We start from the raw sequence: 18,844 nt of genomic DNA on the forward strand, positions 1-18,844 counted from the left end.
CAATGAAATAAAGATCTGTTTACACAGGCATATGTCTACACATGAATGATCAGAGAAGCTTGTCTGTACAACTCAAAAAGGGGAAACAATCCCAAATGTCCATCAACTGATAGATACACACTGTGTACAGGTACAATGCAATATTATTCAGCTATGAAATGAGTGAAGTATTTTGAAGGCAGCTCATGCATATAATCTCAGCACTGAAGAAAACAACCCAAAACAAACAATCCCCCCACAAACCTACAGCAAATGAGCAAGCATTACACACCTATTAACATGGCTAAGTCCAAAGCAGTGACCATACCAAATGCTGGAACAAATGTGGAGCAACAGTCACTCTCTAGTCCCTGCTGCTGAGAATGTAAAACACTCAAGACCATTCCTTAACAAAATAGACTCAACACTTGTATGCATTATAAAATAACTTACATCCAAGTGTTTGTAGTGGTTTGGGTTATAATTGCTCAGATTTGGGGAATATGAAGATGTTCTTTAACAAGCAAGTGAATGGTCCATCCAAATAAAGGGCATAAGAAGAAACAACCCATGAGGCCAAATAAAAAATCCAGAGAACCTCAGCTCTGCATTGCCAAGTGTGACAGCTAAATCTACAGAGGCTGTTGACTCACATGTAAGACATTCTAGAGAAGGTGAAAGATGGAGACAATGAGACCATCAGCCAGTAGCTGGGGAAGGGAGAGAGTAGGACACAGGGGACTTTGGCCAGTGAAACATTACTGCATGATACATTTGCCAAAACTCACAGAATCACATAACACAGAGAGTGGACCCTAATGTAAACCATGAACTCTAGTTCCTAAGAGTACCTCAGCACTGGCCCATCAAGTATAACAAACACACAGGTCACGGGAGTGACTGGGGGAGGATGGGAACTCAGGCAAGTCACCAAGAACTAAAACAAGTTTCCAATTAAAAAGAAAATGCTGAAGATGCTGTGGTCTGCTTGGCAAATATTTACACATTCTGAAAATAGTCGAGATGACAAAAATTCTAATGCAGGATTCTAACCAGAAATTAAGCTAAAAACACCTACAGTTCAAAAATCAAAGTTTCTGGGTAAGTGCAGAAGAGCCTACAGGAGCAAAGGTTTCAGTTGATAGGGGAAGGCTATCTTCCTAGGAATTCACATGGTAAAACAGCTACAGAGCAGTTTCTAAAATAACAATTACTGTGGAAAATATATGTTAGAGCTAACATGTCCACAATTATATCATAAACATACTTTTTTTTCTTTATAAAAACAGGATCCTAGTACTTATACTGCTGTGCTTATTTGAATGTGGTGTGAGTGTGGGTGTGGGACAAGGTTAGCATGTGTCAGTATGAAGTGGTTCCTGTGAGCATATGTGTGCTAGCATGAGATAAGTGTGGAGGATAAGCGAGAGAGTGGAGGGTGCTAGCATGAGGTGAGTGAATGTGAGATGACTTGCCCGTGAGAGGTTGAGTGTGAGCAAGGGCAGTAGTGTGAGCAGGTGAGCTTGACAGAGGTGTGAGCATCTATCCTCCCACACCAAACTTGGGTCAATATGTTCCCGGGCAGCAATTCCCATACTTCAGCATTCCTGCTTCTCTTACTAGACAAGCTCATGGTGCTGTAACTACCTTTCTATCACTCTACCAGGCTGTTTTTCTATCTGAAACATGAAGTATAAACACTGCCTTGCTTCTCTCCAGTCGTCATGGGCTGTCACGACTGAACCACGGAGGATCTACATGGGAGGAGGGGTTGAGAACTGTGCAAACACCTTCACAGTACCAAGGCCAGAGCAGCCTGCCACACCTGGGGCAGGTGGCTCTGTGATTAAGATCACTTGCTACTCTTTCAGGTTCCCAGCACCCATGGCAGGCAACTCAAGACTAGCTGTAACTTAGCTCCAGTGGCTCCAGAAACCTCTTCTTGCCTCTGCAGGCACCCACATGCACGGGGCATACATTCATATACAAAAATATACATAAAAAACAACAAAAAACAGTCATTGCTAAAATGATTCCTGGGGTTGGAGAGATGGGTTAAAGTGTTTGCTGTGCAAGCGTGAAGACCTAAGTTCAAGTCCACAGAACCCACATACTGGGGGAGCCTCTGAATCCCAGAGCTCCACTCCTAGGGAGTGGAGACAGGAGAATTCTTGGAAGTACCTGGGCCAGCAAGTTTGGGATATACATAAAAAACAAACAAACAAACAAACAAACAAAAACAAGTGAGACTGTGTTCTAAACAAGGTGGAAATCAGCAACCTACACATGAGGCTGTTATCTGACCCCCACAGGCATGTACACACATGTTCACACTCTCAAATGAATGTGTTCACACACACACACACACACACACGAAGCAAACATTATCCTCCTCTTGAGGGCCTCACTTTACCAGTGGTCAAAGGAACACAATTTCCTGCTCAGATAGGCACCTTTTTTTTTTTTTTTTTTTTTTTTCCAGGCATGCCCACATTGAGATGGCCTGTCCACAATGATCATGAGGACATAAGGTCATGTGAAGAGTCTAACAGAGAGCTGGCAGGAGGAAAAGGAGATCCTAGAACACACCAGTCCCCACTCCTGTGGACACTGATGCCAGTTTTGTTTCACAGGAAGCACCCACAGGAGTCGTACTGCAATTCCCAACCCCTTAAGCCAGGGGACACTGGTGCCTCTGCTAATTTATTCAGTTGTGTCTATCTGCTGTTTCCTGTCTCTCACCTGTTAGATCTCCCAGCTGTTATTTGCACGAACTCTTCTCATTAGCACTGCAATCCCCTTTATCTCGTGCCATTGTCTCACTCTATCTTTAAGCCATATGCTTTGTGTCCTCATACAATATAGTACATCCTGGGCAATCTATTTCTGTTCCAGTTTGCCTTCTTTTCCCTCTCAGACTTAGTTTTCAGTCTTTTGCCTTCTCTCTTTCCCTTTCTTCCAGGCTCTTGGCTTTGGGGAAACACTGTCAGTCTCTCTCTCTCTCTCTCTCTCTGTGTGTGTGTGTGTGTGTGTGTGTGTGTGTGTCCCTCCTTCCTCCTTTCCTCTCTCTTCCACCCTTGGATTGAATTTAGGGCATTATATATGCTTGGTAAGCACTTTACCTCTAAACTCCATTTCAAACTCTGTTTTTGTTTTATTTAGATTAAGTTTATCTGAATCTGTGTATATCTGCCATGTGTGTGCCCATAGAGGCCAGAAGGTGGTTATCAGTGCATTAACTGATACCAGAGCTGCACTAGGGCTATAGGTAGCAGTAAGCTACCCAATGTGGTGCTGTGATCAGAGCTGAGTGCTCTGGAAGAGCAGCAGCAAGCACTCTTAACCTTCTGAGCCACCTCTCCCACCCTTGATTTTCTATTTTGAGACAGGGTCTGAGTCGTCCAGACTGCCCCTGACCTCACTTTGTAGCCCAAGCTGCCCATCTTCTTGTGGATCTCAGGCACGTGAAACCATATCAGGCCATTTCTTTTCATTTCCCTGTGTGTAGCTCTCCACTGACTCACTTCTCAGAAGTGTTTTAGGTCATCATGCACTCTTTCACTTTGCTTCCAAACTCCAAGCTGAGTTTGATGGATGGACAGACATGGTTTGCAAGCCCATGGCTGAGGAAGGAGGTGAAGAAAGCTGAATGCTGGTTTGGGCTGACCACTGTTCTTCATCCTGCTTAGGGTTCTAGGATTTAGGTTTACCTCCAGGTGCAGGCAGGGAGCTGGAGACAATACTGTCTCGTCCCTTGCTAATGTCCCCTTAATTTCATATTCCTGGCTTTGCTTCTTCCCAGACTGGAGCTCATTAGCAAGAATGCAGAGAAGCCCACCCCATGTTGCCCATGTGTTTTGTCTTTCCCTCTGATTGCTTCTTTCTTGCAACCCCAGTGCTAGGATCTTGCTTCTGCCCCAGTTACAGCATTCATATTCACACCAGTTGATTGGATTCTAGATTCAAAATAAGAGTCAGGACTGGGTGTGGTGGTTAGCAAACACCTATAATTCTAGCACTTGGGAGGCCGAGACAGGAGATTTGTGGGTTCAAGGTCAGCCTTAACTGCAAAGTGAGACCCTGTCTCAAAACAGCAATACAAAACAAAACAAAACAAAAAAATAAATAAATAAATAAAAGGAAAGAAAGTAGGAGTCAGGCAAATGAAGACCAAAATGTTGACTGTGTTCCTATAAGCTTGGTTTGAGGGCAGGTGGGCTTACTTACTAAAGCAGATCAACAGACAGCCCACGGCATCAAGACAAGGCAATGTGCTCTGATAGCAGGGCTGCTGAGCACAGTCTGCCCACTTGTTCTCCCAAACTCAGCAGCCTAGCTAGCCATTCCTTCTTCCTTGGCATATGGGGCAAAGAGGCAGAGGGAGAAGATATGAGGATCACAGTGGCTGAGGCCAGGAGGGTGAAGATCTTGTCCACCAGAAACTTCAGCCTTACCCAGACAGGGTCACCTGAGGATATGACAGTGACAATTGAGGTGTGGAGAAAAGAACACAAGACCACAAGAACACAAAGACATCCATTTTAGGCAGACTGCCTTGGCCATCTGCAGCTGTGGCAATGTCTGGTTCATGGTTAAATATTAAGGGACTTGCAGACTCAGCTTCCCCAGACGATTACTTTTAATGAGACACCTGCTCTAACTGGCCACTGACAGTCCTGATATGTTTACAGTACTTTATAGTCCCACTAAATATGTACTGATAAGGAGGTAAATGACCAAGCTCCCAGGAGGCACTCCACACCACCTAACAGAGTCTTTTTCTAGCCCTCTCTCTCTTTGTGTTTTTGTTTTGAGACAGATTCACTATGAAGTCCTAGACTTGAACTCACAGAGTTCTACCAGTCTCTGCCTCCCAGGGCTAGGAGTAAATGTCTCAAGTAGCCCAGGCTGGCCTCACATACAGTATGTAGCTTGATCTGATTCTCCTGTCTCCACTCACAAGTGCTAAAATTACAAATGGGTGCTACCACACCCCAGAATTAACATTAATAGCATTTTCTACCTATGGCTACAAGTTGTTAGGGTCCTGGGACAATCTTTCTCCATCCTAGAATTATGAAACTGTTTCCCTGAAAAAACATTTATGTGGTGATAAAAAGTATACAGTCACTGGCTACTGTGTGTGAGGCAAGAGTTGCAGATAGAAATCTGAGTGGGAACTGAAAATCCTATTATAATAGAGAAATCATTCAAAAGCTCATCTTTTAAAATATGTTCCTGTGTATTGAGGGAGGGCATGTATGTGCATGTGGAGGTTGGAGGACATCCTTAGGTGCTGTTCCACAGGTGCTATCTACCTCCTTCTCCTCCTCCTTTTAACCTTCTTTTTGAGATAGGGTTTCACCAAGTAGGCTCAACAAGCTGGTCAAGAGCTTAGGAACCCTGTTTTTGCTTCCCCATGCTGGGATTATAGATATGTATTATCATACAAAGCTTTTTAACACATGTTCTAGGGATCAAACTATGGTCTTCCAGAATTTTCCTGATTGAGCCATCTCTTCAGCCCTGTTTTGTGTGGTTTCTTTTCCTTCCTTCCTTCCATCTGTCCCTCCCTCCCTTCCCCTTCCTTTCTTCCACTCTGCTGGGATGAAAGCACTCCTCTCAAACAGTTAATACCTATAACTGTTAAAGGGGTTGGAAAGAAGTAACTTCCTTTCTGGGTTAATGGTTTTTTTCTCAGCGCCCTGTGTATATCTTGTCTGAGCAGAATTTCACCTTAAAAATTCACGAAATTTGTGTCAGTGGCTGTAGAGGTGCACACCTTAATCCTGGCCCTGATGGAAATTTCCTGGCCCTGATGGAAATTTCCTATCTGTATGAACCACTGACCCCAGCATAGTACAGGATTAGTTAAGCAAATCTCAGCAGACACCCATTAGAAGGATGGAGTGGCTTAAAGCCAGGCAAAGTCTCCTGGCCTGCATTCTCCCAGCCTCTTGACCAGTGATAGCCTGCCTTCCGTTCTGTCCTCCCCTTGTCTTCCCAGTCCCCAGAGATAAGCTACTACCTAAGAGATAAGCCCAAGGGCCATACACAGGGCATGGCTCTGAGGGATGGAGCAGGCCTTCCTGCAGATTTGGAAGCCATCTCACCCCTCTACTGCTCCAAACAGACTCTGAAGACTGGTTCATCTCCAGCAGACATAGTCATGACATTAATCCATGATCTGCATCTGCATACTCCTCCACCCACAATTCTGCTCAACTCTGTTTCAGTAGCCACTTGGCACCTTCTGTCATCTGTAAGAGCATAGGCTACCATCAGAGATGGTCATCACCATTGCCTTGGTGCCCAGGTGAAATGGTAAAATAGATGCCAGAGTCTGGAGAAAGCTGCCAGTCACCAGACTGCTGGAGCTGTATAGGAGGGCAGGAGTCAGGGATATTACCTCCCCTGGATATTTGCAACTTCAACCTTTAAGTGCTATTCAAAAGCCCCCTCCCCCTACCCCAGAGAAAGGACTGTGACTTGTCCTACAGATGGTATATATCCAAAGTTTAATTTTCAGACTGCCTCAAGGAACCCACACAGAAGCAGCTGCTCCAAGAGATATACTAATGTGGAGTAAAAACATGTCTGTTCTCCAAAGCCAGTGCTGACACAAATATTTTCCTGTGAAAGGTGCTGGAAATCAAACCCAAGGCCTTATGAATGCTAAGCCCATGCTTTTCTACTGAGCCATACTCTGTGCCCCTAAATAGATGTCTTATTTAATTTTATGTGTATGTGTGCCTCATTGTAAGTGTGTGCCTCATTGTATGTATGTACACCATGTATATACAAGTGTTTCCAGAGGCCAGAAAAGGGTGAGACACCCTAGAACTAGAGTTATATGTACTTGTGAGCTGCCACGTGGGTGTTAGGAACTGAATTTGAGTCCTCTGCAACAGCAGCCAGTGCTTTTAACCAATGAGCCATCTCTACAGCCCAAGATGTCTTAATTGGCAAAAGAAGAACACAGAAAGATGTCATATAGGTCAGCAATAATTATTCCTGCTCTGTTTACCCTAAAAGGGAATCAGGTGATACTAACTGACAGCTTTGACAACTCATTTCACAGAGACACAAAGACGGCAATTATTGATTTTCTTTTTTAAACCTTGGTTTTATTTGTTATTGTGAATACACTTGATATGTGTATTCAGGCACATAAGTGCCACACTGCATGTGGAGGTCACAGGACACCACTTTGTGAAGTTCATTTTCTCTTCTAGCCTGTATGTGGGTTCTGGGGATTGAATTTAAGACTGTGAAGCCTCTGTTTCCTCAGAACGTCTCCCCTATGTTGTCCTTATAGCACCAAGCTGGCTGCAAGCTTGCAGTGACTCCTGCCTCAGCCTCACAGGCTTTGACCCTTTTGTCTAGGTGCAATCTACCTATCTTTAGAAATGCTGCTGTCCTTCAGGTAGTGATAGAAGCACCAGCTTCATTATACGAGCTCCTCTGACAATCACCTTGCAAATACAGTTCTAGATAACTGTATATCTTCATCTATGAGTGATGGGCTCCATGGCCCATTCTTGGCTTTGCCATACAGAACTGCTAAGAGTTGACCCTGAACATCTGCTAATACCAGGTGCGGCCCATTCCAAATGCACCTGACAGATGATGAAGGACAAATGCTGCTCCTCTCACGAGAGCACACAGGAACCCGGGAGGAAAAGACCTATCATTTGGAGCTCTGAATCCCTTTTGGTAGCTACAACGTTCTTGCTGGCTTTTTCTCCCCCAACTGATGGAAATGATGCTTTTGTTTTTGGGCGTTTCAAAAGAACCAACCATATGTGTCCAAGTGCAAGAGAAAATCTGCTTACTCAAGTGCAATTTGCCAACAAGGCAGTAAAAACCCAACTGTGCTCCAGATCCAGGGAGCTGACTTCCGCCTCAGCACCCGTGCCAGCCCACCCACTGTGGGAGGCACTGAGCCCCAAGTGGGTTTCTGAGCCCAAGAAACAGTGACTATCAGAGACCAGGAGTTTCAATGTTTCAAAATACAAATGGGCAATGGAGGCATTTCCAGACTCCTTAGCCTCTAATTCTAAATAACAACGTCCAAACGTGTGTGTGTGTGTGTGTGTTGAACATGTGTGCGTGTGAAGGGTACATGTGTATATGCAGGTACACTTGCCTGCACATACACATGTACAGGCTCAAGGCAGATAACTGGCTGGCTTTTTCTATTGCAGTCCACTTAAGTTTTGGAGTCAGGCTCTCTTCACTGAACATGGAGCTCACAGTGTCAGCAACACTGGCTGCCCAGCAAGTCCCTAGTCTCCACTCCACCAGTGCTGGAGTTATAGGAATGCACTGCTGTGCTCACCCAGCTTTTTATGTGGGAGATAAGGGATCTGAACTCAGTTCCTCATGCTTGCATCAATCACTTTAAACTTGAGCTAGGCCTCAATTCTTAAAACCTCTAATTTCAATATAATCTTGCCAGTTTACAATAAGTTTTTAATCTGCTGTCCATAGATACCCTTCAAAGTACATGCTTGTGTACGGACTTTCTATTCTGACTGTAGTCGCCATAGCAAACCACCACATTTTTAACAAATCCTTTAGATTACAACACCTAGCTTTAACCTGTGCTGACTTTCTCCACAGCCTCACCTATTGCATATGCCCTGTGTATCCTCCTTCTCTGTCTGTTGGAATTGTCCAGAATTTTCAAAGGCTGGTGTATTCACACTTTCTGGACAAGGCCTCTCGATGCCTCTGCCAAGGTTAATCTTCTCTTCTCCCACTGAGTCACCTCTCTGCCTCCTCAGTGTTGTACACAATCACACTCTAGGTTCTTGTGCAATATCTTTGCAGCAAACAGATGCCCAAGGCTGGAAATAATTGGTATTCATGAAGGCTCCCCAGCACCCAGTACAGTACATTGCACATTCTGAACCTAAATAATTTTTAAAATGTATTTTTATTTATGTGTGTGCTTGTGTGGAATGTATATTACATATGTGTAATTACCCAAGAAGACTAGAAGAAGGCACTTGACCACTTGGAGCTGGAGTTATAGATGGCCTTGAGCCACTTGACGTGGGTGCTGGGAACTCAATTCCTGTCCTTTGGAGGAGTGGGAAGCACTCTTAACTGCTGAGCCACCTCTCCAGCCCTGAACATTCTGAATTTAATTATCTTATTCCAGCATCAACATGGGACCACCCACTCAAATAATCCAATTTTTCCAGAAGTTTCTAAAGCAATGCATACACATGTAAGGCAAATCTCAGTTGATGTAGTTACACAAGACACAATATAATTATGTAGATAGAATTATAAGATATAACAAAGACCCTCCAAACAGACTATTGGCTTCTAACTGTATGTGAAGGTCAGTAATTAACAATGGTTTTAAAACTGATTGCATCACACACAGATCAAAAGGTGATGCCAAGCTAGGCTGTAGTGTGGGGGCTACTCTATTACCAAAGATAGTCTTACATGATTTCCAAAATACCTAATACAAGGCTCCAAGGGAGCCCCAGCTAGGAATCAAGAGAGTATCATCTTTAAGATTAGAGAAACAATGGGCCAGGCAGTCTTAGTGGGATTATTTATGGTAAATCAAAGTAACAACAAGTAGGCCCAAATACTTAGTTCAGCAGAGTGGAGAGGGAAGCTGTTTTTCCTCTATATTCCTGTCCTGAGGAACCAGTAGACAGGCATGCTCCAAGTGGCTCAGCAAAGAGAGATGGCTGTACCACAAAGGGTTCTAATCTCCCACCCTCTTGTCTGGCAGGGATGTTCCTATTCCTCGACTGGGTAGTGTCAGGGTTCTCATACAGGACCAAGGATGCAGGAATTGGGGGCTGGGCTAGTGTTACTCTGTCACCCAGGCCCAGAGGCTGAAGTCACAGCCTGACTTGACAAGGAAATGGACTCAGAGGTCAAGAACAAAGTGCAGCTGGAACAACAGCTGAGTGTGCAGTGGCTGCCTGGCCAGAGGGTGGCATGCAGTTCAACCCCCAGCCCAGGAAAACAAGAAACAAAAAGAAGTGGACAGCTCTGTCAACAGAGTCCCACATTAAGAAGAAAAAGTGTATGGGACTGAAAAGGCTTTGACATAGCAATGCTGGAACTCTCCCCTGAAATCTGGCAAAAGACATAAATGTCCAGACTCAGGAAAATGAGCAAGCCCCAAATAGGATAAACAGAGGGAAACTTATGTTGAGTTAAATCATAATTAAATCTCTGGAAACTAAAGACAAAGAAAAAGACCCATAAAGTAGCTGAAGAAAAATAAAGCATGGAAGAGGAACACATGACAAATACTTCTCCAAAGTCAAGGGTAGAGGGAGGCAGAACATGGCCTGTTTTCTAAGTACTAAAAGTGTCCAGCTGGGGATATAGCTCACTTGATAGAGGCTCTCCCTGGGTTCCATCACCAGGAGGATATAAACTGGATATGGTAGGCATGCCTGTAATCCCAGCACCAGGGAGATGGAGGCAGGAAGATCATAATTCAAGTTTGTCCTTGTTACATAACAAGTTAGAGGCCAGACTAGGCTGTATGAGAGGTTGTTTCAAAGTAAGTAAGTGTTAAATATTAATTCTAAAGCTAGTGAAGGACAATAGGGCTTAGTTGGTAGAGTATTTGACTAGACTATATGAAGCCTTGAGTTCAATCATCAGTACTACATAAACTGGGTATGGTAGTACAAGTCTATAATCCCAGTGATTAGAGAGAGATCACAAGTCAGAGACTGGTCTGGGCTTCACATGAAGGCCCTTTTTCAAACAAGGGAGATGGATCAGTGGGCAAGTGCTGTACAAGCCTGAGGATCTGAGTTCAATTTCTGGAACTCACTGTAGAAGAGGACAGACTCCTACAAGTTATTCTCTGCCCTCTGCCCAAACCTGTACCAACATGCACACATGTCTGCACTTAAAGACACACACACACACACAGGGGGGGGGGAGAGACAAAAAAAGAGAGGGGGGAGGGAGGGAGAGAGAGAGGGAGAGAGGGAGAGAGGGAGAGAGAGAGAGAGAGAGAGAGAGAGAGAGAGAGAGAGAGAGAGAGAGAAGTAGATGAAAAGTAAAAAAATAGAGTAGACAGCATGGAATCAGCAATTGAAAAGGGTGTGACAATGGCTGCTAAAGAAGGTACCAGTGCAAGGAAACGAGACAATTTCCTCACTGTCTGTGGCTTGATGTACATCCTGACTTCATGAAAAGGCCATATACATTCAGTAAAAACATGCTTCAAATTGTGAATGTTTATGAACACAAAACATCAAAAAACACACACACAAATGGACAGAGCTACAGGCAGGAAGATGCACAATTATAGTTTGGGAGGTAAATACTTCACTTTCAGCAACTGATGAAAAAAGTGAACAGCTCAGTAAGGACACTATGCTCATCACAGTCAACCAATTAACAGTTAATGTACAGAATACTCCAGCAAATAGAAGGTTATGTATATTCTCAAGTGTCTATAGAATATTCACCGACAGGACCACAAAGCATACACTAAAGAGATTGTGATTTGGGCTTTAAGACACACTTCAAGAAATAGAACCTCCAACCTTCAACCACAATGGACACTACTAGTACTCAACAACAGTCAGAAGCTACATCGCACATACAAATAATTAATGAGTCAAAGATAACCTAAATACATGAATAAAATGAACACAAGACAGAATAAAAACAAAGGAGTACACTGAGATACCTGGCCACAATGGAGGCAGCACTAAGGAAGACTTACAGTACTTGGAAGGTCTGTTAGAAAGACATGCTGGGCAGTGAGATGGCTCAGTGGGAAAGGTGCTTGGTGCAGAAATCTGACAACATGAAAAGCCAAGTTCAAACCTCAGAACCCACCTAAAAAACCAGAGGCAGATATAGGGGTGTGCACCCAGAGTCTCAGCTCCCCCAAGAGCGAGACAAAGGTCATCTGTGAGAATGGAGTTCAGAGCATGGCAGAAACAAGAAAGACTCTGGCTTCAACAAGGTGGAGAAAACCAGCACTTGGGAGGTGAGGCAGAAGGACTGAAAACTCCAAGCCAGCCTCATTTGCATCACTGGTTTGAGGCTAGTCTGATCAAGGAGGCTATCTGAAAACAACAAAAAGGAAAGGAGCCGGAAATGGGTGGCTCATACCTTTAATCCCTGCTCTGGAGAGGCACTCTCTTTCAAGAAACCAGGAGCAAGGGAGAACAAATTAAATCCCAAGTAAATAGAAGGAAAGAATTAGTAAAGAGCATAATTAACCCTGGGGTGGTTGCTTACACCTATTTTAATACTCAGGAAGCTGAGGCATGAGGATTGCCATAGGGTTAGTTCAAAGCCAGCCTGGCCTACACAAATAAAGCACCCCCCCCCCCAATCTTAAAAGCAAGCAAATAAACAGAAATAAATGAAATTAAAAAACTGGAACATCATAGGGGAGAAGAAAAATCAATGGAATAAATAAGTTGATCATTTCTGGCTAGGGAAAAAAATTAGCACTAAAACTAATAACCCTCTAGGAAGAGTTAAAACAACAACAACAAAAACAAAACAAAACAGAGAGCTAGGAGTGAGGTTCAGCAGCAGAGCACTTATCTAGCATGTATAACACCCCAGGGCGCCACCTCCTAAACCACCAAAGAAAAATAAATTGTGTGTGTGAGTGTGATATTAAAAGTCAATCAATCCAGTAAAGTGGATGATTCAGTTGGTAGAGTGCTTACATGAAAGTACTGAGACATGAGTTCAATTCCCAGAACTGGCATGAAAAAGTTGGACTTGGAAAAGGAAAAGACAGATGAATCCCTGCGGCTCACCAGATAGCTAGCCTAGCTTATTCAGTAAGCTTCAGGTCAGTGAGAGACCTTTCCCAAAAGCAAGGGATGACACTCAAGGTTGACTTGACCTCTGATCTCCACATGTACACAGGTACAGACACACAAACACTAAGACACAAGCAAAATGAACCAACTAAAAGAAGACACTGTCAGTGTCAGTAAAGAAAGAGGAGGCCATCAGGATTCTTAAAACTCTCACTTGGCATAGCACTGAAAGTTGTAGCCATTGCAATGGGTAAAGAAAAATAAATAAAAGGCATTCCCCTTTCTTTCAGAACTACTCCCACTATTTTTATTTTTTAATCTTTTCCTTGAGAATTTTATATGTGTATACTATGAAATATAAACACAGTCACTCCCATTCTGTCCTCTGTGCTCCCACCAGACCTCCAACTTCTCGTCTTCTTAAATACTCCAGAGTCCATTGGTGCAGCCATATGTGCACGGACATACTCAAGGGAAGGAAGAATTAAAACAATCTCTACTTGAAGATAACATAACAGTTTGTTCAGAATACTGCAAGTGACCCACCAGAAAGCTCTTATAACCACTGTTCTCGGCACTATCATGGGCACTAGACCCAAACTCAGAGCAAGTACACTGTTATCATTAACAGTGAGTAGGACTGAAAGGGAAAGCACTGCCTTAGAGAAAACTCTACTCTGGGGCATAAACTTCATAAAACATGTTTAGGATCTTTGGAAAGTGGAGTGGGCTGGTGGGAAAAACAGAATCCGACATAAATGAAGGTGCTGTGTTGATGGATTAGAAAGCTCAATAGGGCATGAGGTCAGTTCCTTCCAACTTGATCTTCTGGTTTAATCAACTGCACCAACTTCCCAACAAGGTTTTATAGACATAGGCCATATTTATAAGTTACACTGGGGCTGGAGGGATGGTTCAAGGAATAAGAGTGTGTACTATTCTTGCAGAGGACCTAAGTCAGGCTCCCAGAACCCACATCAGATGGCTCACAACGACACTAACTCCAGCTCCAGCTTGGTGGGTAGGTTGGGTGGGTGGGTTTCAATTCCCTCTTCTGATTTCCAAGGACACTGTACTCCTATGTGTACCTACACTCTGACATGAGAATACACATGACTTATTTTTATAAGTTATAAGGAAAACAAGACATAAGTCCTCGAACAACTAAAAGCTGGAAAAAGATAATGTGGAAGAAACACTGAAACTCACATATAGCATTACAAGAGTCAACACTGTGTGACACCAGCATAAACACAAACATACAGACCACTAGAACAAATCAGAAAATTCTGACACACATAAATACACCAACCAATTATCATTTTTATAAAGGTGTAAAGCAGTTCAATGAGGAAATAAATAATTCTTAAGGCTGAGCCATTTCTCCAGCCCAACAAATAGTTCTGAAACTAGACATTCACAGGCAGAAGGAAATGAGCTTCAACCTAAATTACATATTTAAATGTAAGATATAAAACTATAAAACTCTTAGAGAAAACTCTTTGGGACCTAGGCCAAGCAAAAAGTTTTTAAGACATGATAGCAAAAGCATGATCCATAAGAATAAAAATGGGTAAACTGGGCTTTATTGAAATTAAAAGTGTTTACTTTGCAAAAGATCCAGTATAGAGAATAGAAGGACAGACCATACGTACAATTCTTATGTGGAATAAAGGACTAGTATCCAGTATATAAAAAGAGCTCCTTAAACTCAATAAAGCAGAAAGAACCTAATTAGAAGAGGGACAATAAATAAGTAAGTAAGTAAGTAAGTAAATGCAGCTTTTTCCCAAAGAGGGTGCTAAGATTTTCAGCATCATCAACAGTAGGGAAATACAATTTAAAACTGCAAGAAGACACAACATACACCTCTAAGAACAGCTGAAGAAAGCCAGTGACAACACTAATGCTGACAAGGATGCAGAGAAATTGATATGTACAAAAGCAGCCCTGGGCACGAGCCTGACAGCTTCTTACAAAGATGAACACATCACTACAGTATGACCCCGATACTACCCTGTTGAACATTCATCCCAGACACACAGAAACATAGACACGGACACAAAAATCAAGCATAGTGGCTCAAGCCTGTCATCTCAGCACTTGGAAGGTAGAAGGAGGAAGATCAGCCAGCCTCAGTAACACGGTTAAGTTTGAGGCCAGCCTAGGCAACAAGAGACCATGTGACAACTAACCAGTCAGTCAACCAACCTAAAAGAATGTACATGAATGTTCAAAGAAGACCTATTCATAGTGAGTGGAAGTGGTGAAGAACCCAGATAGCCCTCACAGGTGATCAGAGAGGTGAACATTACTCAGCAGTAAGGTGGGAATTACTGTCCTGTCCAGTTGCTCACATGGAGAGCTCCACAGAAATGTTCTGAGAAGTCAGTTCCAAAAGACCAACCAAACTGCATGAATTCCATTTATAGACTATCCTATGTGGGGGGTATATAGTGCATGCACATGAGTGTGTGCTTGTGTAAAGAGGCCAGCAGTTGTCTTCCTCCAGCACTCCTGCCTCATGGCCTTGAGAAAGGGCCTCTCATTGAACTGGAAGCACGTTTCTGCCAGGCTGGCTGCCAAGCAAGCTCTGAGACATTATCTGTCTCTGATGCCCCAACCCCTAACAATGGGATTCACAGGTCTTGCCCAGCTTTTTACATGGGAGTTGGGATTCGAACCCAGGATCTCTACTTACAGAACAAATGCTCTTACTTAATGAACCATCTCCTCAGCTCCTTTGCAAGTCTTGAAATGACAAAATGATATAATTGGAAGAACTGATTGATCACTACCATGATCAGCAAGGCCAGGGACTGGGAAGGATTTAAAGTAGAAAAATTAATTTCTAGCTAGTTGTAGCAGATAAAATATGTTTAATGTAGAACAATGAGTAAAAAATCAGGTAGAAAAAAAAAAAAAAAAAAAAAAAAAAAAAAAAAAAAAGGAAGGGGGCCTGCTGGAAAGAAGGGCTCAGCTGGACTATGAGGGGATGAAAGAGAATGATAGGGTCTAAAAGCAACCAAAAGGCATTTTATACACATATGAAATTGTAAAGGAGTAAACATCTTAAATTACTAATTTTTTTAAAAATCCAGCTTAAAAAAGACATTATATAAAACCAAACCATCTCCTCCTTGTTAACAAATCTCGATTCTGTTGATAAGGAGGCCAGTAAAAGTTAACACTAAGAGCACACAAAAGAGAGACTTAACAGACTTGAGATGTACCTTTCTAAATATTTTTTTCTGGCTCCTAGGTTGAAAGAAACTGAGCCCTCCTGGTTCTGGGGTCCATAAAAGCAGCAAAAATAAAACCTGGTTCCTTGGAGGACAAGTTGGAAAACTGCCGAGTGATAGTCAAGTGTGGTTTACTCCTCTGATGATGAGGAGAACTCTGAACAACTAGACCCATCCCTTTAAGGTGCCTGTCTTAATGTTTATGGAGCACTTCGCCAGAACCCTGAACTGCCCTGAGGCTCTGAAAGGTGAAAAGGGTGTGATTTATCCTTCAGATGATTTTAATGCCATCTTGAGCCTAGTGGAGCTACTTGTATTAAAACGAAACATTTAGTAACAAACATGTTGAGTGTGGGAGTGCTGGCCCGGAAGTCTGGCTCCCAGGATTCCAGCCCAACCACCCTACACCAAGGTTCCTCAAGGCCGAAGTGAAAGACAAGTCCCAGATGGGCTTCTATGTCCCCTTGCTAGGCCCCATAAAATCTAGTCTCCTAGACCGTTTTTAGAGTAGGACAAACCCCTCTACCTGCTTGGTAGAGCTTTCCTCAGATCTATATCTGCCCCCTCCCCCAAATGGGGGCTTGGGAAGGATCAAGAAGAAAAAGGGAGATGAGAAACCAATCTAGGTATAGGACAGATGCTCTGTGCCCTCCTCTAGACTTTTCTACTTCTTTCTTTTTTTGAAACAGGGTCTCATATAGCCCAGGCTAACCTCAGAAGTTTACTTCCTGCCTCCACCTAGCTCCTTGTTGGAATTATAGGAGTATGCTGCTGTGGCCAGTTTATCTGGCAGTCAACCTAAGGCCTTGTGTATGCTGGACAAGCACTATACCAACTGAGTTACAGGCCCAGCTCTCCAGATCCTTCTTGCAGACCCTTTCGCCCAGATTCACAGTGCTGACACTGGCCCTAGACTCTGTCAACACAACTGTGTCTTTCACATGTATGGCACCGAATATAAAGGGCACAAGGGACAGGACCCTGAGTTCAAAACCACATGAGGATTATTGCATCTGTTCCAAACTCACAAAAACAACTATGCAATAACGAAGGAAATGTGGACACTGAATCACAGAGCAGGCTTTAACGAGGTTCTTTGTTTTCATGTTTTGCTGTGCTGAGGTTGGTTGGACCTCATGGGCTTGTGCATGACAGACAAGTGCTTTACCACTGAGCAGCAGTCCTTTTTTTTTAGTTCTATAATGGTCCTGGGTATATACTTTTAAAGTCTTACTGTTTAGTGACACACATCAAAATATTTTCTAATGCAACCATATATCTGGAATTTGTGTGGAGACCAAGGGGTTACAGGTGAAGGAGACTGGCACAGAATTGACCCATGTTTTAAAGCTGAGCGCAATAGGTGTCCTGCAGCGCCTCGTAACATCTCCTTTAACTTGGTGTGTATATATATATATATATATGTTAAATCTCCACACTAAAAGTTTAAAGAACAAAGTGTGGGTGGCACATGCCTGTAAAAGCAGAAGAATAAGGAGTTCAAGGTCATCCTAGGCTACACAGCAAGACCAACCTGGGCTTCATGAGACTGTGCTTCAAAAATCCAAACAAAAATTTAAAACTGAAGACTGGGTCCTACCAACGACTGCGTTCAATCTCTAGCCCTCCATTGACCAAGCATGGTGATACAGCGCCCCACAACTCCAGTAACGCCAGTATTTGGGAAGTGGAGGGGGTAGGATCAAAAGTTCAAGGTCATCTTCAGCTACATAGTGAGTTCAAGGCCAGCCTGGGATAAAGGAGACACTGTGTCCAAAAAAACGACGATGAGAACGGTCAGTTCCCATTTACAAATAAAAACGAGGGCGGACATCCTCCAACCTACACTGTAAACTTCGCTTGCTGGACGGACAGGGAGTGTTGGCGACCCTCACTCCACGTGTCCAGCTCTAACAGCCCTTCGGAATCCAAGACCCCGAGAGTGGTCCAGCTTCCACTCCCACGGTCCCCAAGCATCCAAGGCTCTGGAAAGCTCTCAGGCCCCTAGGGGTCACCGGAGTAACCCCGGCTGGCGTGGCCTGAGGTCCCTTTTGGAGGGGAGGGTGGCCCGGCAGCAGAGTCGCCGCTCCGTGGAGGACAAAGGGGGCGGGTCCCGCGCCCCACTTGGGCCAGGTGTGTGTGGGCGGCGCCGCGCGTCACCTTGAGGATGTTGTCGAAGATGGTGTCTCGGAACTCCAGCAGCGCCTTCTGGTCGAACTCACGGCCGTGGATGATGCGCATCTGCTTGAGGAAGGTGGACTTGCCACTCTCGCCGGCGCCCAGCAGTAGGATCTTGACCAGCCGCCTGACCGCGCGCCGCTCGCGGGCCAGCAGCGCGTCGATGTCGCGGCTGCGCCGTCGGGCCTCGCGTTCCGCGTCGCGTGCCGCGCCGGCCCTGCGCTCGCGGGCTCCGGCCTCGGCCGGCAGCAGGCAGCGGCTGAGGGTCCGCACCACCCCGGACATGGCCGCCCTCAGGCCGCGGCCGCGCCCCGCCGAGGCCCGCGCGCCATGGACGCCCCTCAGCCGGCGCGGCCCTGCCGGGCCAGGCGCCGCCCCGCCCGCCGCTCCCTCAGGCCGCGTCCGCCGCCGCCGCCCCGAGGCCCTCACTAGCCGGGCCGGCTGAGGGGCGGAGGGAAAGGCGCGGAGGGCGGGTCGGTACCGCTCAGGAGCCCGTTTATTGGTTGATGAGCCGTCCATCCTGTGGAGCGCGCCTTTTTATTGGACAAGCGTGCCTCGGAGGAGGCGGGAGCTCCTGTGGCCCTTGGGGCGGAGCCGGCGCCGAAAGAGGCGGGATCTTTGCGGGTAGGGTGCGTTTCATTG

General features: G+C 44.7%; 1 protein-coding gene across 1 annotated transcript in view; it reads right to left on the minus strand.

The window, feature by feature from the left end:
* The window catches only part of Gna12 (G protein subunit alpha 12), a 77,197-nt gene extending 58,601 nt beyond the window's left edge, over positions 1 to 18,596 (minus strand). The window contains exon 1 of the mRNA XM_051205432.1: positions 18,185 to 18,596. Within this exon, the coding sequence (XP_051061389.1) occupies positions 18,185 to 18,487 (303 nt within the window). The 5' untranslated portion in view covers positions 18,488 to 18,596. The remainder of the gene's footprint in view (positions 1 to 18,184) is intronic.
* Positions 18,597 to 18,844: the final 248 nt, after the last annotated feature.

Source organism: Phodopus roborovskii, unplaced genomic scaffold, assembly GCF_943737965.1.
Source record: "Phodopus roborovskii unplaced genomic scaffold, PHOROB, whole genome shotgun sequence".
Taxonomy (NCBI): Eukaryota; Metazoa; Chordata; class Mammalia; order Rodentia; family Cricetidae; genus Phodopus; species Phodopus roborovskii.